The sequence below is a fragment of the Aphelocoma coerulescens genome, chromosome 14, assembly GCF_041296385.1.
Source record: "Aphelocoma coerulescens isolate FSJ_1873_10779 chromosome 14, UR_Acoe_1.0, whole genome shotgun sequence".
NCBI classification, from domain to species: domain Eukaryota; kingdom Metazoa; phylum Chordata; class Aves; order Passeriformes; family Corvidae; genus Aphelocoma; species Aphelocoma coerulescens.
Window position 1 is genome coordinate 2,032,176 of NC_091028.1, and position 22,419 is coordinate 2,054,594.

A 22,419-nucleotide genomic window follows, 5' to 3' on the forward strand; every position below is an offset into this window, starting at 1 on the left:
TCTGTGTCCCCACAGGGCTGGAAAGCAAGATGTTTTGTGAATGTTCCTGTATGAAAGGAACATCCAGCCAGCCCTTCTTGGAGGGAATTTGTATGGAAGGGGCAGAAAGGACACCCAGCATGGCACCAGTCCAGGAGAGGGTGACAAATGCACAGAATGGAGCCGCAGACCCTGAGGGTTGTGTGGATAAACCCTGTCCAGCCATTCACAGCTCGAGCACTTCTCTGAAAACGCAATGTGGAGCTTGGCTTTGCAGGAGGAATGAGCCTGGCTTATCATTAGAGTAGTCAGGAGCAGGAATGGGCTGTGCAGGAATGCTGGGGATTCATCCTCATCAGAGGGCTTGAAGAATAAAGAGTTGCTCCTGCCTTTGGGTAGGAGCCTAGATCAAACTGACTCCAGAGATCCCTTCCAGCCCTATGACTGGTGCTGAATCAGATGCAGGTTGCTATACACAGAAGGGCTTTGTTTTTTTTAAAACCTGAGACTCTTGAAACTGGTCTGAATGCAGGCCCTGGAGATGAAACTGCTGTCTTATCTCCACAGATCCATCTCTGTCTCAAACCCAAGAGAGAAGAAATTATTTCAGATTTAAAACACCTGCCTGCAGGTAAATACATCAACAGTACAGACTTTCCACTGGATTTCCAGAAATATTACCAGGGAGTTCCTAAAGAAGAGTTCTCTGATCAAGGAAAGATCCCAGGATTGATGTCTGTTAGAGATGAACTTCCACCTACCTCTGGGGACCTCACGTGGACTTTCAGCCTGCAGGAGCTCAGGCCATTTCCCACAGCCTTTGGAGGCGGGGATGGGATGTTGTTGTGAACCGACAGTCCGGGATGTAACCGTCCCCTCCCAGGAATAAAGGCCACTTCTGTGCTTCCCTCGTGTCTTCAACAAACAACAAACACAGAACCTCTTATTAACAAAACAAAAGGCACAAATTTGCAGAGCTCCCATGCTTGTGGTTCTGCCTTCAGGATAACCTCACCTAAGCCTGAGTAGCCTGCACCAGTGCAGCTGGGTCTCCACCAGCTGTGTTCCACGGAATCATGGAATGATTAGGGTTGGGAAAAACCCCTAAGATTGAGTCCAACCATTCCCCTGGTACTGCCAAGGCCACCACTGACCCATGTCCCCAAGTGCCACATCTCCATGGTTTTTGAACACTTCAAGGAATGGTGATTCCACCACTGTCCTGGGCAGCCTGTGCCAAGGGCTTTACAATGCTTTCCATATAGAAACATCCTATATTTCCTAGCATCCAATCTAAACATCCCCTAGCACTACTTGAGGCTGTTTCCTCTTGTCCCATCCCTTGTTAATTGGGAGAAAAGCCCTACCCCCACCTGGCTCCACCCTTCTGTACAGATCCATGAGGTCTCTCCCGAGTCTCCTTGTTTTCCCTTTTTTAAACTTCACTTCTGTTTCAAAGCTCTGCTGGGTAGTGATAGGAGATAGTCACGAGACCCAGAACATCGGGATGGTCTGGATCACACTTCAGGATGATCCATGCCTTCAAGATTTCCTTATGTGACCACCTTAAAGCATCATTTAAGACTAACAGTGCCCTTGAAGCCAAACCTTGGTATGACCTGAAGTGTTCTGCCTAAGCCTCAACAGTACATGATGATGACAGGAAATACTTTCTATGTCTACCTGAATTTGGCTTTTTCAATTATTTTTCTGGCCTCTTCATGCGTGCTGCCCACCAGAGAATCTCTGTTGATAGCGATGAGTTGGTCTCCAGGTCGGAGCCGACCATCCTAAACAAACAGGGAGACAAACACAGCATTGGGAAGGGATATCTCTGCCCAAAGCCTTCTCTTGCAACACAAATCCTCATTAGTCCATGCAATTATTCATCTACTCTTAGAAAAGCTGCTTCAGAACAGCCACAGCCTCTAGGAAAGGTCCCCTTGGCAGAGCTCCCGAGGGTCTCTGCACTGACTTACCTTGTAACAGTCCCCGTCTGGCAAAAGCTCTTGGACATAAATCATGGGCCCGTCAGGCCTGTTGGATCCACCACTGATTGTCAGCCCCAAGCCAGAGGAGTTTGCTATAGAAATGCTCTGGATTCCTGAGTCCATGGAGTAGCTGCAAGGGAGAGAGCCAGCAGGTGACTCAAGGTGATCTGGGTTATCTTCCCATATTGCTGAACAAACTCTGCCTGGATTTCTTTCCATGCATCCTTCTACCTTCTCCCAACCTTTTATTTGCATCCTTTCTTCCACCCACTGTTGGAAAGGGGAGGTGAGGGCTCCTATTCTGGCAGACATTGTTCAGTGTTATGAAGGTGACTGATTTCCCTAATCTCAAATAGGGGAATACTCATTTAGAGACGAAACTAAAGATTTAACAGAATATATTTGGCACTCCTGGTTTTATAGCCAAAAGCACACAAAGGATCAACACGGTTGTTGCTCAAATCCAGCTAAATCACCAGACAGCAATTTACAGATGGATCAGCTATCAAGCAGCTCTTAGCAAACATCAGAGTGAGGCTTGGGAACACAGCTGGGTGTGTCTTAACTGGGGTTTGGACCCAAAATCTTGCAAGATGCCCTAAGAAATGGGCATCCTTTACAGCAGCACCCACCACACTGTGAGTTGCTGCTGTGGCAGGTGGGTTGCCCAGTCGAGGATGAAAAGGAGCAGCAAACAGGCTGGACCCTTCCCTCCAAGAGCTGCTGGACAGGACCCAACGGGCCACCAAGGCCCGGCCACAGCGGTGGCTCTGTGCCAGGAGGGAGGTTTGGCAGTGGCAGAGCTGTGGGAGCAAGATTTCACTGAGCTCCCATGGGCAGCACTGCAGCAGGGGGGGTTTGGGGAAGGATTTGATGGTGTCTAAGGATCAGCAAGCCTTTTCCTCAAATGGGATGGGTGCAGCTGGCTTTTCTCTTTTCAGTTTATTTCCACAGCAGCCACTGCCCAAAGAGCCTGCACTGGCTCCCTGAGTTACAACTTCAGACACAACAGCAGCTATGCATCCTGTGCCCCACAGTGACACCAGCACATGTTCCCAGCAATGCCATCCCTGGTGGTCAGACAGCCCACTGTGCCTTAGTCTTATGAAGAAACATTGCTTTAAGGTGAGTGATCTTAGGGAAATGATGTCATGAAACAAAGCATTAAATTCTCTGCTCAACCCAAAGTCTCAGACACTGACTGTGGTGAGATTGCATCGTACCCAACTCCCATTGCTCAGTGGAGTGGCAGGACCTTGGGGGATGCCACAATGAGAGGTCACAGCCCAGGGACAACCTGTGGTGAGCAGAAGGGGTGGCAGCCACATGGCATGAAAAGACCCTTAGCCCAAATTACATCTTTCAGCTGACCACCAGTGCTCAGCTGAAACCAGTGCTCTGTGATTCCAGGGGCCTGGAAGACTACTGGGGCCTGGCACCAGCATGAAGACAAGCACAGCTAGGCACAGCATGGCAAGGAGGCCACCAAGACAGTCCTTTCTAGCCTAAACGCCCATTTCCCTGCCCACAGCAGGGGGTTGGAATGAGATGATCTCTGAGGTCCAACCCAACCCACTCTGGATTCTACATCTCAGCCTGGAGTGAGTTAACAGCACGGTAAGGACGAGCCTGGAGTGAGTTAACAGCACAGTAAGGATGGCTTCTCCAAACCAGCTGCCAAGTAGATGATCTGCTCTCTCCTCTGCGTGGGTCTCTCACTCCATGCAAGCAGCTTAAACCTCTGGTGCCAAATATTTGTCCTCTGCAAATCCCTAATAAGCTGGTATTTAGCAAGAGGATTTACTGGTTCTGCAGTGAGGGCTGATTCTCTTTACCAGCGATTTGTCTTGTTTGTACTGGCAAAGGAGGGGAGCTGTGAGCCCTGGTGACAAATGGTCCCCATTCCATGACTGTGAACACCCTCCGAGCTGTCCCTCTGGGGAAGGGCCCCAGAGATGAGACTCTGCAGAAAAACCAGCTCTGCCTGTCCAAACCTCTGACCCTGCAGAATGTGCAAGGGCAGATGACCACATGAAAACACACTCCAAGAGATGCTCTGGCCACCAAAGGATGCGGTGACTGCAGGCTGTTGACCCCAAAGCAAAGGGCATCAGGGAATGTTTGCATGGAGAGGTGCTGGTGCTCTTGGAGCTTGGGGTCAACATGCCAGGAGCAGGGCAATAGGAAACAAGCTCCAAAAACACCTCCTGAAAGCAGGACCAGCCTTGCAGGAACACTCTGCTCATGGTTTATAAGGTGATGTGCAGGCCCCTCTCAGCTGGCTGTAAACCATGGCCTCTCCCTGGGATTCAGAGGGGAGGAAGAGGAGCTGCTGCATGGTTAACCATAGTGCAGACATATTGACTGTCTCAACTGGGAAGCTTTTCACCCCTTGGGAACAAACTTCCCAGGAACAGCCAAGATGCCACCACCACATCCAGAAGATGCTGTGACCTTGCAGCCATCGTGGTGATAGAAGAGTAGAGAGGACATAAGGACGAACAAAACTGCTCAACAAGCCCTGGAATTATTAACTGGGTGTATCCCTGTGACATTTGGTGGTCTCCTGATGACCCTGGTGGGATCTGTACGTACTGTGCGTGAGGGGCGTGCGCTGGGTTCCCGATGCAGGGGCTGTGGGAGTTGGCAGGGCTCAGGAGCAGTGGGCTCTGGGAACGTGAGGATGAGCCCGAGGAGGTGCTCTCCAGGTATCGACCTCAACAGCAAAGTCAGAGTCAGTCCAGGGCACACAAACACTCCAGCAACACCCTCCCCCCTGCTCTGCCACTCATAGCTGATGCTGCATTCCTAGATTTTTGGGGAAAGCCACACGGTAGATAAAGACATCAGGATAGGGCTGAAGGAGAGGAAACATTCAGCCTCCTTGGCACAATTCCAGTGTGGGACTGTCACCCCTCTGCCAACCCTACACACCTGTGCCACAGGGGAAGGGCCAGCAGCTGTCTGGTGCAATGGCAAGCCAGAGAGACAGCTTCCTTCCCCAGGCACACATGGCTTTGTGTGCTGGCACCTTGCTTAGGTCAACCTTGTTGCATCTCATTAAACATTGCCTATTTGCAAATGAAAAATCTTTGAATGAATTATTGCTGAAACACATTGAAATCCAGAGCAAAAATCTACAGCTGTACCTCCCGATGGAGTCACCTGCCCAGCACATCAGTTAGGCAGAGTCTGGGGATCAGGGGAGTGGTTACGACCCCAACTCAAGTCTCCCTTGATCACCCCGTGGCACCAATGGCCACGGTCTGGGCATGCCCCAAGGACCTGCAATAAGGACGAGCTTTCTTCAGACCTCCACCCCAACACCTACTCAAACCAAACCACAGCTCTTTCAGAATGACTCTGGGATAAAGGAAACTCTCTCTGCAGAGAGAGGGGCTTTCAGTTCCCCCCCCACACACTGCTGAGCTACTCACTGCTGCCATGCAGGATCGGCGAGCTCCGCGCTGAGCCCGTGTTGCTCTGGGAGCCGAACTTCTTCAGCAGCTCAGAGAACTCTCTCCTGCAAACAAAACCATGGCGTAGTCAGCTGGTGCTCAGAACTCCCCCCACATGATTATATGGCAGTGGTGCCTCTGATGGCAGTGACTTGGTACCAAGGCTTTAGGGCCGGTGCCCTCCAGCTGTGGGGAGCAGACGGAGCTTCCTCATGCGCAAGGGGAGCACCCTGGTTTCAAGAGCTTGTGCAAGGCTTCAGGTCTATAATCAATCTCATGGCAGTGCAGCTTTCCTGTGATGGGTTGGAGCTCCAGAGTGCTCCTTCCCTGCCCTGGAATGTGTTCAGGGCAAGAGGAGCTGGGAAGGGACATATCCTTAAAGGTCTTTTCCAATCTTTATGACCCCATGATTCCATGGACAGGCTCTGTGCTGAGGATTGTCATTCCTGAGAGAGGGCAGATGAACACTGGAGCCCTGCTTGCATCCTGCCTTGCACCCCCCTCATGGACCCTCCTGGGAATGTTTTCACCCCCAGCTATAAGGCTCAAAAGTTTTGCAAACACACCACACAAATTAAACCCTGCCAGAAGAGCTGTAACTGTGCAAACATAACCCAAAAATTCTTTGCCTATTTGTGACTCCTTCTAGAATAGTGAAACACAGGTTATTTTCTGTTTTTTCTCCTCTTTTCCTGGACAGAAAGCAGATCCTGTAGTTCTTGCTGGAGTAAAGAAGGAGATGGCTTTCAGAGCACCTGCAGAAGCAGCAGCCTTCTCTCCCAATCCATCCATGATGATGTTCACCACAAACATCACAAGCTAAACTCTTGGAGCATAACACCTCAACAAAGATCTGCATGCAATCTCATCCCCAAAATCCCCTGGAAGATTATCTCCATGCCCAAGGACCTTCAGTAATGCTTTGTTCCAGGTTGAGTTTGACCACCATGTGTTGAGCCCTTGATGAGCTGCAACTCCCTGTACACCACAGGTGATTTGCTTCATGACCTTTTGCCAAGTGTGGCATCCTGAGTTTTTGAACTCCATTGAGAACTACCACTGTCCACATTTACCAGCTCCTGCCTCCTTTCTGTAACCTTTCTTTGAGCTGCTGTGAGCCCCTCTTTTCCTTTCAGATGAGGAGGCATGGAAAGGGATGACTTCTTCTTCATGTTCACGTTCAGCAGCCTTCTGATCCACCCCTGCCACGTTGGCTCTTTGCTCTCATGTAGTCCCTCTGCAATGGGGGGGGGTTTCTCTCCCTTCATAACCCAACCCCACCTGATGGATCCGACCTTTTGGCAGAGAGATCCTCAAGGATGATTAATTTCTTACACATGCCAATTAATAAGCAGCCAGGCAGTGATAGAGACCCTGAAAATGTTGTTTCAGTGGCCACAGTAACACCATTAGATGTCTTCTTTGAAGGCAGGAGGGAATCCCCATGGGAAGGTGCCTTCCTGATGCCATAGCCCCAGGAACAGCCTGGCTATGAGTGGCTCCCTCTCAGGCTTGACAGTCAGACAAGCTCAAGAGGTGAACCTGTAGGAACCCAGCCACAGCAAAGTTCTCTGAGCGAGGAGGCTGCAGTGACACACTCGCAGACGCTGCGTCATCTGCGTTCCTCACCAGCACAGATGTTGGGTGTTATTGGCTAGATTAGAGTCAACAATATTAACTGATGAATGAATCATCAGCTCCTCAGGTTCCTGCTGGAAATGCTCTCAGTAATTTACATCTTCCCAGTCACAACCAGCTCATTAACGAACTTCAAAGACCAGCGCATGCCTTATCTAATATTGCCATCAAATGTATGCCTTATTCATTCCATTTAATGCTAATTTAAAACCCAAGTGTCACACAATGCTCAGTGACATGCCTTGGTGAATCCCAGTATTTGCATCCATACTGTTGTCTTTATCAACCAAACCCAGGACCTTAAAAAAAGCCCACAGAAGCCCCACCTCCCACAAGGCTCTTTTGGCTTTCAACTCCTGGGCACAAACTTCCCAGGAACAGCCAAGATGCCACCAGGACATGCAGAAGATGCTGTGGCCACCCAGCCATTGTGGTGATAGAAGAGTAGGAGGGGACATAAGGATCATCAAAGCCCTTCTCCAAGCACTGGAATTATTTATTGGATCTACCCCTCAGACAATGGCAGGCATTTGGTGGCCCACCAAGGGATGGCTGTGTGGGGCCAGCCCTGCGTGACCTGCAAGGAGGGGGGAGGCAGTTTCATAACGTAAGGCACCAAAATTATGGAAAATATTAGGAAAATTCCTCCACTGAAAGGATGTCATGCACTGGAACAGGCTGCCCAGGGAAGTGGTGGAATCACTAGAAGTGTTCAAAAACCATGTGCATGTGACACTTGAGGACGTGGTTTGAGTGGTAGCCTTGGCAGTGGTGGGTTAAGAGTTGGACTTGAGGGTCTCAGAGGGCTTTTCCAACCTAAATGATTCCACAAGCAGTGGGAAAGCAGAAGGACAAGTCAGGCCCTGGTTTGCTGCTCTGTGGATCCCTGAGCTGAGCCTTGGGTGGATCTCAGCAGAATTTCTCCAATTTCCCAGTAAAGCCTCTGTGTTTCTGCAGCTGATTCACACCAGTTTCACTGGCACCTGACACAGCCACGGCCTTACCCCTCCCTGACCCCGTGCAGGGGCAGGTCCCACATGCTGGAACCTCACTTATTATTCCCAGTGGTTACCAGGCCACCAGCACCTGTGTTTTGTTTTGGGCTGGGTATTTCTGTGGTCATCTATTGTTCCATTTTCCTCAGATAATAATCCAGCAGAGCCCAGAGCAGCTTATAAACCCCAAACAATGGCTGAAATACTCTTAGTCAATGCAAATGCAACTGGTGCAGCAGCTCTGTGACCCTGCAAACCCCATCACCAATCTGTGCCACCAAACTCTGTCATAAGTGAGGACATGCATGGGCTCAGCATTCCTTGTTGTTGTTTATTCACTGTCCTGAAATTCACCCACAAAGGAGGATTATCATTATTTGCTCAGGAGCCTGAATGAGCTCTGAGACTGCATCCAGCCCAGGGACAATGTGACCAAACGCCACCGTCCCGGCTCCTGCTTTGTTGGTCAATCCAGCCCCAGTTCCACCAGGGACACAAACACATGACTAACTTGAGGCACACACTTATCCCAGCAGAAAGTAATGCACTTTCTGGTGCCAATCTCCTGGGAATTAATTTTGTGCTCAGTGCTGTGTTTAGAGGAGTTTGACGTGGGCAGACGATGCCCAAACATTGCAGATTAATGAACGAGTGCACTGAAGGAATGCCAGCAGGCCCTGCTTTGTGCTTTCAGACACCAAGAGGCTTCAGAACTTGCCTTTAATATTTAAAATTTGACCCTTACTAAAACATTGTGAATTGTTAGGTGCCTTCAGGACTAAAATACCCAGCTTTATTAAAAAACAACAACCATGGCGTTGTATGAGGTGGAAAGTTCATTTTAACAAGCTCTTCTCCAGTTTTTTTCATTAGGATGCAAACATTTGAGGTCTGGAGGATGCTTGCAATAGAGCTTGGCCCTGGACAGCCTTCAGCCAGCCCCAGAGTGGTATGGGGGGGGTCTGCCAGCAGCAGCCAGCTCCAGGATGACTTTGCTACAGATTAAGCAGCAGGGGGTCAATCTCCCTATAGAATAATGTTGTTTTATCTTATAATGCCTTTTTGTCCTGCCCTTTTGTTCCTGGGAGAACAAAGGGTGAATCCTACATCAAAGGTTACACAGCGTCTGGAAACCTCAGCTCTGCACCACAGCTGGGAGAGAAAGTGGAGCCTGTGACATCAGAAATTACTGGTTTGTCTCAAAAAAAAAACAAAGGTGCAGGTGAGTGGGAGCCATGAACCCAGAGCACTCCAAAAGCATCACAAAGGCAGATTTTCTCACACACAGCTCCAGTGGAATCGGGGCACCCACAGCCAGGCTGGAGCTGACACCCAGCTGTGTGGAGAGGTCACACCCAGGAGGGGAGGGATGGGGCATCCAGAGGGACCTGGACAGGCTGGAGAGGGGGAACTGTGCAGAATTCGTAAAGCACACCAAGGCCAAGTGCAGGTGCTGCATCTGGGTCAGGGCAATTCCAAGCACAAATCCAGGCTGGGTGGAGAAGGAATCGAGAGCAGCCCTGAGGGAAGGATTTGGGGTGTTGGTGGGTGAGAGGCTGAACTTGCCCCAGCTGTGAGCACCCAGAAACCCCCCCCGTGCCCTGGGCTGAGCCCCAGCGTGGGCAGCAGGAGAGGGGGGGACTCTGTCCCTGTGCCCCCTCAGGTGAGACCCCACCTGCAGAGCTGCCCCAGCCCTGGGGCCAACAGCAGAGGGACAAGGAGCTGCTGGAGAGAGTCCAGGGGAGGCCACGGAGATGCCCCAAGGGCTGGAGCCCCTCTGCTCTGGAGCCAGGCTGGGAGAGCTGGGGGTGCTCACCTGGACAAGAGAAGGCTCCAGGGAGAGCTCAGAGCCCCTGGCAGTGCCTAGAGGGGCTCCAGGAGAGCTGGAGAGGGACTGGGGACAAGGGATGGAGGGACAGGACACAGGGAATGGCTTCCCACTGGCAGAGGGCAGGGATGGATGGGATATTGGGAAGGAATTGTTCCCTGGGAGGGTGGGCAGGCCCTGGCACAGGGTGCCCAGAGCAGCTGTGGCTGTCCCTGGATCCCTGGCAGTGTCCAAGGCCAGGTTGGACATTGGGGCTTGGAGCAACCTGGGACAGTGGAAGGTGTCCCTGCCCATGGCAGGGGGTGGGATGAGGTGAGTGTTGATGTCCCCTCCAACCCAAACCATTCCATCCTTTCCCCCTCTCCCTGGTGGATGGAAGCAGTGCCAGGCACAGGGACATCTCAGCTGCTGTGTGACATGCTGGGTGTTTTTCCCAAAGCACCAGAGCAAAGCCATGTCCTTGGCACACCCAGGCTTGCTGGAGTCAGCCCCAGCCCTCCCTGCCAGTTTAGCACCAAGTGCTCAGAACAGCAAGGCCATGGGCTGAGCTCTCACTGTCACACACAGGGCTGGGAGGACAGGAGGGACTGTCCTGCATCTACTCCAGACCAGGCATGAGCTCCAGGCACAGCCCCTCTGCTGGGAAAAACTGGGAAGTGATTCTGCCCCTTCACTTGGGCCTGGACCTCAGGACCTGTGTCCAGTTCTGGGCCCCTCACAAGAAGGACATTGAGGGGCTGGAACGAGTCCAGGGAAGGGAACGGAGCTGGAAGGGGCTGGAGCCCCAGGAGCAGCTGAGGGAGCTGGGAAAGGGGCTCAGCCTGGAGCAAAGGAGGCTCAGGGGGGACCTTGTGGCTCTGCACAAGTCCCTGACAGGAGGGGGCAGCCGGGGGAGTCGGGCTCTGCTCCCAGGGAACAGGGACAGGAGGAGAGGGAACGGCCTCAGGCTGGGCCAGGGGAGGGTCAAGCTGGACATCAGGAGGAATTTCTTCCTCTAAAGGGTGCTCAGGCCTTGGCAGGGGCTGCCCAGGGCAGTGATGGAGTCCCCACCCCTGGAGGTGTCCAAGGAAGGCCTGGACGTGGCACTCAGTGCTCTGGGCTGGGAGATCAGTCAGAGGTGGGACTCGATGTTGAAGATCTTTTCCGACCTCAGTGATCCTGTGAGTGTGTGACTCTCTTCCATAGTGCCAGGGCACTGCAGAGAAGCAGCCTTTCCTTCCTGCTGGCCGTGTGAGCCCTGTTAATCCCAGAGCCCCTGTTCCCAGGATGCAGGGGATGCATCCCGTGTGGAGACACAATGAATTCAGTATTTTATCCTGCCAGGACTGAGAGGTGCAGCACAAACTGGCTTCTCCCAGTGATAAACCTGACAGACCAGGCTGATATCTGTGCAATGCAGAGAAACGAGGAACTATTGTAACTTTCAGGCTGAGAATGAATAAACAATAATTATGACTATGCAATAAAATTATCCTCATTAGCTGAAGGTGAGCACAGACGAAAATCAGATTCAAGCATCACCTAAACCTGGTGAGTCCAGCTCTAAATCTGAATTCTCTGCTTTGAGCCCTGGCATTACTGCTGCTCTCCGCAGCCCAGCTGATGCGACAGGCCCAAAACATGCATCTGATACACGCCAGAGACTGAGTTCCACGAAAAGCACAGGTAATTTGGGCCTATAATTAACTCCAGGGACAAATAATAGCGTTTATGACTCAAATTCACCCGAGGGCAACCACAACAAAATGCTACTCAGCTGAGTCATTGGGAAAATTGGCATGAGGCTTGGATCCAAACCCAGAGCCATGACGTTCCCTCCTCCAGTGTGCCTTGAGCGCTTGGGGTGAGGAAGGATCTGAAAATAAACTGCATTTTCTCTGCCCTGTGTTCTCCTCAGCTTTCAGGTCTTGTGAGCTGCTTTGCTGGGTAGTGGGAAGGTGGGAAGCTGCCCACAGCTCATGGCATGGCACCTTCACAGGCATCACCGCCAGAGATGATGCCTTGTTTCCACCCGGCTGCCTGCTCACCCACGCTCAAGGACAGACTTAAAAGATAACAGGGCATCCCTAAAAGATAAAACTAAGTGGAAAAAAAAGTAGAGAGCAGAAAAATCCCCCTGTTCCCACAGCCCTTAATCCTGGAGATATGTATTCGTGTATTAAACAGTTTGCGAGATGATTATGTAAGTGAAATCTCTGCAAATCTTTTGGAAAAAAATAATAAATAAACTGATTACTTCCCCTCTCTCCCTCTGGCTAACCTTTTGCAGATTTAACAGATAACCAACAGTGAACGGAGGCCAAATGAATTGCTTAAAGTTTCATTGCCCTGCCGGCCTGCCCCAGCTCCCTGCAGGGCGATTGGGGACTGCCGACAGCAGGGGGGAGCCGGAGCCGGCGGAGCCGGGCGTGCGTGTGCTTTAGGAAACATCTGCTGCAATTTGGGATATTAGGAGCCACATCGACATGCACGAACAGCTTGAAACAGATCAGCGTGGAGGCAGAAAACCTGCGCTGGGGGCTCTGGCTGAGAAAGCAAGTGTTTCCCGGAGCAAGTCCTGCTGCTGCTGGACACAGGGAGCTGCTGAGCTCTGGGATCCCATCCCTCCTGCTGGGACAGAGTGTGAGATTTGCCCCTCCAAGGGAACTGCTGTGATCCACAACTGCATCCTGAGCATCCCTACTTGGACCAAAGGATTTCTGGTGACCTACTTGCTTCACCCAGCACTTCCTCAGCAGCTGCTGAAGGACTTGCACTTAGTGTAATAATAGGAGATGCTACTTCCCCTGGCAGAGGGTGGCTGAAAAGCAGCCCGTCATTAATAGCAAATAATTCTTGCACCAGTGTATTGCTGTGTCAGAATTAGCCTCAGCCCTGTCATTACAGCACTCTCACTGCTCTGCCAAGGCAGGAACTCTGTGCAGCAGCTGATGGATCAGGAACGGATCCATCATCTCTGACACTAACGGGATGTGGGTGCGTTGAGCAAGTGACTCTGGCCTTCAGCCACCCACACGCAGAGCAGAGCCCCAGAGCCGGGAACCTGCCTGCCCACAGCCTCACTCTGCCAAATCCCACCCTCATTCCTCTGCTTCCTGCCACACCTCGTCTCTCCCGAGAGAAAAAGGGAGAGGATGTGCCAGCACATTGTGCCAGATCTCCCATGGGATGTCAGCAAAGACCCCACTAATCCATACCTTGGTTCCCACAGCTTTCTCATGGCACCATCATTGTCCCACACAGCTTAAATCCAGTCAAGACAGGACTGAACTCTTTCCTTCTCCTTCCAAATCCTCTGAGTCTCTCCAGAGAGAGCAAGGTTTTCCAGGGAGCTACAAAGGGATGGGTTTCAGGGAGAAACTTCTCATCCTCCCTGAGGCGGAGGAAACCTCTGGGGAAGGAAGACCTTAACTCAACGTGTCCAACCAGAAAGGAAAGGGAGAATCCCGCTGTCCCTGTACATCTTCCTCCAGAGCTCTGTGCAGGATGTGATAAACCACCACACAGTGGAGCTGAGGGAGCTGTGCCACCCTACAGCCAGGACTGGAGCAGCCCTGGTGCTCCCTGAGAAAACACCTGTGGAAATCTGCTCAGTGCCGGAATGTCCCACGGACCCAACACAGGCAGGGCTGGAGCTGGGAGCTTCCAGCTTTGGGATGTCCCACAGACCCAGCACAGGCAGGGCTGGAGCTGGGAGCCTCCAGCTTTGGGATGTCCCACAGACCCAGCACAGGCAGGACTGGAGCTGGGAGCCTCCAGCTTTGGGATGTCCCACAGACCCAGCACAGGCAGGGCTGGAGCTGGGAGCCCCCAGCTTTGGGATGTCCCACAGACCCAGCACAGGCAGGGCTGGAGCTGGGAGCTCCCAGCTTTGCTTCCCTTCCCTTACAGCTCCATTGAATTCCCCACCAGTGCACAGTTATCAAAGACCCCTTGCCAACTCCACCTTCCCCATGGGCTTAGAGCCTGATTTGCTCCAAGACTCTCCAGCTGTGGTGCCAAGGAGTGCCACAATGCCCCTTCCCAGTGTGCCACGGCCCCCCTTACCTGGCATCGTCATCGCGGGCTATCAGAAGGCGCATGTGGCTGGTGGCCGATGCCGTTCTCAGGATGTCCACGGCCCTGGAACACAAGGCCCATGACACATCAATCCCAGCTCCCAGTGGTGCTCCACTGGTCTTACCCTGCTCACCTGAAAGCTGGGCAGAGACCCCTGACCTGGGCAAACCCTGCCAGCAGCCGAGGCTTTGGCCGGATGCCAGTGCAGCAGCCCTGTTCCCTGCCCTGGCTGGGAGGCTGGGGACAGCCAAACCAGATCCTGATCTTCCCACTTCTGCCATAGGTGAGAAATCCCTGCTAACAAAACCCAGAAGATGCCCGTGGTGGTGAGTAAATCCTCCTGCACAGCCCGTGGCAGGGGGCTGGAACGAGGGGGTCTTTAACATCCCTTCCAACCCACCATTCCCCACCTGGGGAAGTTTCCATTTCAGGGATGGCCATTTTCTGGGACAAAATACAGGTACCCCTGAGAGCCAGGCACAGCCTCCCACAGCCACAGAGGTGTTCTCAAGGACATCACCAAACCCCACTGCTCTGGGCCTTTGGGACCAGGACCAGCTCCTCGTGCTGCTTCCCATGCAGCCTCAGCACCCCATGCAGGAATGCAAGGTGGACAGTGGGATAGCACCGTGTTCAATGGGGGAGGAGAGCCCCTAAAGTGTTGGTGCTCCTGTGGAGCTGTTAATTATTCTCCTGGTGGGGAGCTGAGGGGCTGGATTGAGGCTCCAGAAGGAATTCCCTGCACGGAGCAGCACTGTCAGGCTCAGGCACCAGCTGATCTCCTGTGCTGGGAACTGCAGGACGTGCTGGGAAGCTGCAGCAGATGGAGTGGGGGTGCCAGGAGCTGTTTAAAACCCAACGTTTGGGCGGGGGAATGTCTGAGTAGCTCACAGATACAATTTGGGCTCACTGCTCTATTTTTACATTGAATCTTTCTGTCTGATCATTTCCAAGTTGGCTCTTGGGAACAGCACACAGAGTGATGTCCTGGTGTCCTCCACGCAACCCACAGCCAAAGCCACTTCACAGAATCACACAAAAGCAACAGGAATGGAAAATTTCCATTTGGATGTGGTACCTCTCGCTTGTAACCCCAATTAGGGAATCTCCATTGACCTCCAGGATCTGGTCTCCTGGCTGCAGGCGCCCTAGAAAGGAAAACTAATGGATAGAAACTGTGGAAAATACAGCTTGAAGGGAGAGGCTGGGCAGTTCCTCCCTGTGCCCAGAGACAGGATGAAAAATGCATTGGTTGTTCCAGCGATGCTCGTCCGACCTGTTTTTCCAGATGTCCAGAAATGAAGTTTCTGCAACCTCCCGGAACAACCCCGTGCCAATGTCCCAGCACTTCCTCTGCTCTAGGAAGTTGCAAAAGTAAATAGTGAAAAGTGCAATAAAGCTTTTGCTTAATTCACTTTGAGGTCAAGTAGTTCAGTTTGAGGTCGGGTAGAAAACCACGAGAGGCACTTCCACCTGTTCTGGATTTATTTTCCTTTATTGGATGGAGAAATGATGTAACAGCTGGGAAAAAAATCATCTTTTTAGCTGAAGCTGTAAAAGGTGAGCTCTGCTCCCCTAATACCTACTTAGCTGAACATATTCAGAATGAAATCAGTGACCCAGAGCAGAGCTGAGTTTGCAGAAGGATCTCTGGTTGTTTTGGGGTCACAGGGAGGTGGGAAAGGGCAGGAAAGCTCTTGTGTGGCAGAGATGGGCTGTGCTCTACACACACAAAGCAATTGTACAGATGCTGAGAAGCCGATCCAAGGCTGCTGACAGATGTCAGAACAACTGCCACGCCAAAAAATACCCCCAACCACTGGAAAATCTCTGAGCAACCACCCAAAATATCTAATAAGGTATGAAACAAGTGTGTGAAACAAATACCCTCAATGTGGGCTGATCTCAGACCTCCTGGCACTCTGCCCTGTGTTTCACTCACCGTCTGCATAAGCAACACCCCCTGGAAGGATCCTCTTGACATAAACTCCATATTCTTCTCCAGTGAGTTCCTTGATGCCACCGATGACCTTAATGCCTGGAGGAGAAGTACAGCCCATGACACAAAGGCAGGAGAGTCAGCATTTGCACAGGCCACCTCTGAGGGATGCAGCCCCAAAACAAATTCACAGAATCATGGAATGGTTTGAGTTGGAAAAGACCTCAAAGCTCATCCAGTTCCACCCCCTGCCATGGGCAGGGACACCTTCCACTAGTCCAGGCTGCTCCAAGCCCCGTCCAACCTGGCCTTGGGCACTGCCAGGGATCTCTGGGCACCCTGTGCCAGGGCCTGCCCACCCTCCCAGGGAACAATTCCTTCCCAATATCCCATCCATCCCTGCCCTCTGGCACTGGGAAGCCATTCCCTGTGTCCTGTCCCTCCATGCCTTGTCCCCAGTCCCTCTCCAGCTCTCCTGGAGCCCTTTAGGCCCTGCAAGGGGCTCTGAGGTGTCCCTGGAGCCTTCTCTTGTCCAGGTGAGCACCCCCAGCTCTCCCAGCCTGGCTCCAGAGCAGAGGGGCTCCAGCCCTTGGGGCATCTCCATGGCCTCCCCTGGACTCACTCCAGCATGTCCAAGATCATCACTGATGGGAAGGGATCTGCTCCTGCTGCAGATCAAAACATTCCTGGTGACAAGTGTTTCCCCAGGGTCTCCTTCCCTGTGCACATCTGGACAAACCCCAGGGGCACCACAGAGGTGGGGACGTCTCCGCTCACCTGCCGGGCCCCAGCAGCACCTCAGCCTTTGGCACAGCCACCGACGGCAGAGCCACACACCAGGAGTGGCCACTTTTGTCAGAGTTTGGCCTGGGAGGAGCAGATGAGGCAGGAGCACAGAGGTGACCCCTGTCTCATGTCCGAACCACCCCCATAGCACAGCAGGGCTCAGGTGCCCTGCAGCACCTTGGCACAGGGCTCCTGCTCCTGACAGCCACCCCTCTGGCCACGGGACCTGGCCCTGCTGGCCAGCGTAAGCTGGCTGGCAGGAAAAGGTCCAAGAGACTTATTTATCCAGGGCTCATTAAGTCCTACTTCGAAGATCCAGGCTGTGGACAGAAGGATTAAAAAGCTTGGCTTTAATTAACAAATCTCCCCTGAGAGCCGCTGGTCAGGCATTTTGCTGCTCTGCACAGGAGGGCACACTGGGGACGGGCAGTGCCACCGCGGGGTCAGCTCCATCCTCCAGCTGCTGAGAGGCTGCTCGGAGCCCTGGAGAGGCCCTGGGCTGCAAGAAACACCTCCCTCCAGGGAAACAGGGCACAGCTCCTTCCCCAAAACTTGGGAACCCTTTCTGAAACAGGCGGGAGGGAAGCGGATCCTGGATTGGGATTACCCAGGACACAGCACTATTTCCATCCCTGTTTCCCTTCCTTTATAACCCAAGCGCTGCTCTCAGGCCCCTCACAGTTTTCATTTGCCTCTAGGGAAAGATTTTGTCTCTCAGGTCACCTTTATATTAAATTAGATTAAAACTCGATTCTTGCAATTTTCCAGTTCATTCCTCTATGCACCAATTGCTGCTTTTCCCAGGCTCCAAACCCCAGCCCTGTCTGAGTGCTGGAGTTTATTCCCTGGGCTTAATGCATTAACCAGGCACTTGTGAGGAGCTGTTTTACTGCTGGAACAGGGAGCTCACAGCAGAACACCTCAGGAATGGGTACTAATATTGCTCTCCGTTGCATTTTAAAAGAAATTCGCTCAAATTGGAAATCTTGCCCCCCAAAAAGGCATCTATGAAGCAGCACGAGCCTCACCAAGGCATGAGTCAGGTCAGGCACCTGGGGACCAAGGTGGGTCTCCTCCCCAAGTGGGAGGAGATGCTGCGGCTGTGGGCAGAAGGTAAAACCTGCTGATGGCCAGGGATGCTCAACTGGAAATTTCTCTGCTCCCTGTGGAGCCAGGGGATCCCTCTGCTGGGCTCTGCAGAGACACCCCAGGGAAGAGGGTCACACTTGGGATGGGCTTGAGAAACCCTGGCACGAGGGGGTCCTGCAGAGGCAAAGCCCCATCGGTTCCCCTGGAGGGGGGAGAGACTGGAAGTCCAGCCCAGGCCTAGGGAATGACTCAGGAAGTCATCCCACATCTTCCTTCACTCTGGAACATGAAGGAATTAGGAATGATGAAGCACATCAGACAAATCATATAAAAATCTGCACCTTGCAGAGGCTCAACATCCCCCAGCAGCCCAGCGTGGCACAGGCGCCTGTGCTGAGGTATCAAATCGATAATGACTCATTTCCCTTTTGTGTCTGCAAATCAATTGTAATAATGCCTTAATATAGCTGAAGTATCTCCAAATCCTCCTTTATCCCCAACGATGTCATGAGAAAATCCGATCTCGTTATTAAAATCGCTGATTACTCACAGTATTGCTCCAGACACACTCAAACTTGGATGGGGGGAGGAAAAGCCCCTGAGTTTTAACTCCCTTGTTGGGAAAGCAGCTGGATGCTGCTGAGCTCTGCCCACTACTCACACCCATCACCTCACCCAGAAGGTGCTCAGGGTGCCAGTCCTGCCCCCCAAAACCCACTGGAGAGTCCCCACTGGGGCAGGGAGGAGGAGGAGGGAGGGCTCACCCCTTCCAGGGCTCGGACCAAGCCAGGGGACAGTAGGTGACTGATGGCAGCAAACCTGAATCATCCAGGACTGTGGTGGCAGCATTCTGGGGATGATATTTTATTACGTATTTATGAACATTTACTTCAATCAAATTTCTATTTGGGAGCCAGTGTAGGTAAATAACGGATCTTTAATTATCACAGCATCAAAGTCCCAGTATAATGCTTATTAAGTCATACTTAGGGCCAGATAATCTAGCCTATTTTGGATCCCTCTATTTAATCTTTCCTTTCTGGCAAAGGTCCTGGAGCTGATGGCCACGTCCCTGATTTTTTCTCTTTTGCAGAACAAAGTTTGCCAGGAAAACTCCAGATGGACTTAGAGGTAAGACTGATCAAGTCTGTGTTTTCTTTAGGCTCTTAGCGATCCTATAAATTTCTCCAAGACCCTCAAGCTTCTCCAGTGCCTCTAATCCCGCTCCCACTAATGCCAGAGTCGCAGTTCCCAGGCTGTAATCTCACCTGCTCCTGGATCCGTGTTCCACAGGTCAGGGGGTGTCCTGGCTAATCTGGTTGTTTAGTCCAACTGGGATCATCCCGGGCGCATCCTGACCCCACCGCCTGCCATGCCGGGCACGGAGAGGGGCCGCCTGCTCTGTGCCTAAGCTGGCAATGTTCAATTACATTTCCCTTAATCCCTCTGTTGATCTTGCAGCCCCTGCCAGCTTTTTCTGTCTGGAGGAAGGGACAGATTGGAGGTGAATCACTCAGTGCCCTGTCCTAAGCAGATGAAGGTCAAGATAATGGGATCTCAGTGTTTCTGAGAAATGCTCCTTAATCAGCACTTCCCTTTGATGGCTATTCTTTAATTCGAGGTTCAGGTTTGAGGAGCTGCCAGGTAACCCCTTTGAACTTCTGCTGAGGTTCACATGTGGGTTTCCACCTAAAGCCACAGAGCAACAGACCTGCGGCCAAACGCTGACCTGGCACTGAGCAGTGATGCTGCTCCAAAGGAACTGCTGGGATAACACCTGCATCCAACCCAGGAAACTACTGGGATAACACCTGCATCCAACCTGAGAAACTGCTGGGATAACACCTGCATCCAACCCGGGAAACTGCTGGGATAATGCCTGCATCCAACCTCAGAAACTGCTGGGATAACACCTGCATCCAACCCAGGAAACTGCTGGGATAACACCTGCATCCAACCCAGGAAACTGCTGGGATAACACCTGCATCCAACCTGAGAAACTGCTGGGATAACACCTGCATCCAACCCAGGAAACTGCTGGGATAACGCCTGCATCCAACCCAGGAAACTGCTGGGATAACGCCTGCATCCAACCCAGGAAACTGCTGGGATAACACCTGCATCCAACCCAGGAAACTGCTGGGATAACACCTGCATCCAACCTGAGAAACTGCTGGGATAACGCCTGCATCCAACCCAGGAAACTGCTGGGATAACGCCTGCATCCAACCCAGGAAACTGCTGGGATAACACCTGCATCCAACCCAGGAAACTGCTGGGATAACGCCTGCATCCAACCTGAGAAACTACTGGGATAACACCTGCATCCAACCTGAGAAACTGCTGGGATAATGCCTGAATTCAACTTGAGAAACTCATGAAGGCACTTTCTTTTCCCTGCTCTGAGCAGCTGCGCCTATGGCAGACACAGGGCTTCTGTAAGCACCACGCATCAGAGAGGGATGGTTAAGCTGCCAGAGAACAGGGATAGATGGGATATTGGGAAGGAATTGTTCCCTGGGAGGGTGGGCAGGCCCTGGCACAGGGTGCCCAGAGCAGCTGGGGCTGCCCCTGGATCCCTGGCAGTGTCCAAGGCCAGGTTGGACGGGGCTTGGAGCAACCTGGGACAGTGGAAGGTGTCCCTGCCATGGCAGGGGTGGAATGGGATGGGCTTTGAGGTCCCTTCCAACCCAAATCATTCCACGATTTCTGGAAGATGATCGCTTGTCTTGAGGGCTTCAAGCCTCACAGGAGAGGATGAAGGAGGCTGATGATGGCATTAGAACATCCACATTATTGTAGCTTCCTCCAGCACATCAGAATTCACTGTAAAGGGTCTGCTGGACCCTGCGAAGACCCTCTGGCCACAGACTGGGGGAAAGGAGAGGAACTGGAACCCAGTGAAGTGGCTCACAAAGGGCTGCCACATCTGTCACTTCTTCCAGACATCAGTGATGGCCCCATCAGCCTTTTCTGGGTCTCCTCCTTTAATGAGCTAATCTAACCCAGCAGCTGAAATCCCATCAACTCAACCAAATCCACCTCTGGAGATTAAAATATCATATTCACCACGTAAAGACAGTTCTCGGAGCTCCCGTGAACCTCATGACTGGGGGAAGAGTCAGCAAAGCCATTCTCCCATGGCAGAAAGTCCTGTTACCCCAGAGCTGGAAACAGCCCATAATTAATCTATAATTAATCTCAGCTCTCAGGAAACCTGAACTTGTTTCTCTGGTGACTCCTCAGGAGTTGTCCCAAATGGTCATTCAGGGGTCCCACCAAGAGGTCCCCAGCTGCCCTGTGGGAGGGTGGGCTGCACTCACAATTAGGAATTAAGGGAGAGACTGTGAAACCCTGATGCAGGATCACAGATTTTTATAAAGTCCATGGCAGAGCACCACTGGATACACAGAGGTCAGAAGAAATGCTGTGCTGGATCTCTCTGGGCTGAGTGTCATGAATCTGGGATTTCTCACGTTCTGATGGATGTGACCTTGTCTTTTCCCTTCTCTCCAGTGCTTTGAAGTTCAGAGCGCTGTGGAAGGACACCTGACTCACACAGTGCTCATTCCCTTCCCCCTGGGCCAAACTTCCCAAACCCCAGCTGATGCAGCCCAGTCCCCAGGAGAGCTGCAGGAAGCACCTTCCCTGACCCACTGGGATGGCTTTCCGGGGGAGAAGTCTGCAGAGGGACAGGGATGTGCTGGGGATTCTATTCATTTATTTATTTAACATTTTAATTGATTTAATTCAGAAAATCCTGAAAGGCCCCTCCCCCTCATCCTGCTCAGGGCAGGGGTTGTGGCCCCAGACTCCTGCACAGCTCCCAGCACTGGCTGCCCACCATTACCATGGAATTAGCTGGGATTTTGACATTCTTTTGATGCCGCAGCTGCAAAACGTGCAAAGATACTTGACACAGGCAGGTACAAGACACAAGAACCAGTGAGACACCAGACTTCACACAGGGAGGCACATCCTGGCACAGGCTCTGGGGACTGAGGGGACGTTTGAGGTGTCCCAGCCCACCCTGCTGTCCCTAGTACTCACCCAGCCCGTTTGCACAATCATAGAAATCAAAGCAGTGCACGGTTCGATCCATCCCATACGGTCCCATGAGTGTCCTGCGGGAGACAAGAGGAGCAGCTTTCTGTCACCGGCCAAAAAGAACAGAGGGACAAGTGCCCAGCCAGCACACACAGAGGCACAGTATCCCCTCCACCCCGGACACTGCCCACCAGACCCTGCAGACACCCAGGCTGAGGCACAGCCCCACTGCTGCACCCACGCGGGCAGAAAACAGCCCCGAGCCAGCCCCCCCCGAAGTTCACACAGATAAATGAGAGAATATGTGCAGGGCTCAACATCGTCCTCCCCACCCAGCAAATCTGATGGACCTGTCTGTGATTCATTACCCCAGATTATCAGGGCTGGACAGCTGTGCAGCTCCCGGGAAATGAGATCAGAGCTTGGACCTGTGTTCTGGGAATAAACCAGTTTCACAAACACAGGCAGCCTGTAAGGAAGACAGCCGGGCACAATCCACTCCCAAGGTTTGTAATGCAGGCAGAGGGTCTGGAAAAGGGGATCCAAAAGCTGCTGAGCTGCTCCAAGTCCTGCCTGGTCTGGTGGGAGCTTCTCATCACAAGCCAGAGCA

The 22,419-nt window shown here is 52.3% G+C and overlaps 1 protein-coding gene across 1 annotated transcript in view; it reads right to left on the reverse strand.

Annotated features, from left to right (window-relative positions):
* LOC138118737 (syntaxin-binding protein 4-like) overlaps positions 1-22,419 on the reverse strand; it is a 47,952-nt gene that overhangs the window by 15,213 nt on the left and 10,320 nt on the right. Inside the window, exons 2-10 of the mRNA XM_069029917.1 lie at positions 21,813-21,886; positions 15,891-15,986; positions 15,027-15,096; positions 13,937-14,011; positions 5,408-5,493; positions 4,566-4,686; positions 1,959-2,100; positions 1,663-1,769; positions 741-894 (exon numbers count right to left, since the gene is read on the reverse strand). Of these exons, the coding sequence (XP_068886018.1) occupies positions 741-894; positions 1,663-1,769; positions 1,959-2,100; positions 4,566-4,686; positions 5,408-5,493; positions 13,937-14,011; positions 15,027-15,096; positions 15,891-15,986; positions 21,813-21,886 (925 nt within the window). The remainder of the gene's footprint in view (positions 1-740; positions 895-1,662; positions 1,770-1,958; positions 2,101-4,565; positions 4,687-5,407; positions 5,494-13,936; positions 14,012-15,026; positions 15,097-15,890; positions 15,987-21,812; positions 21,887-22,419) is intronic.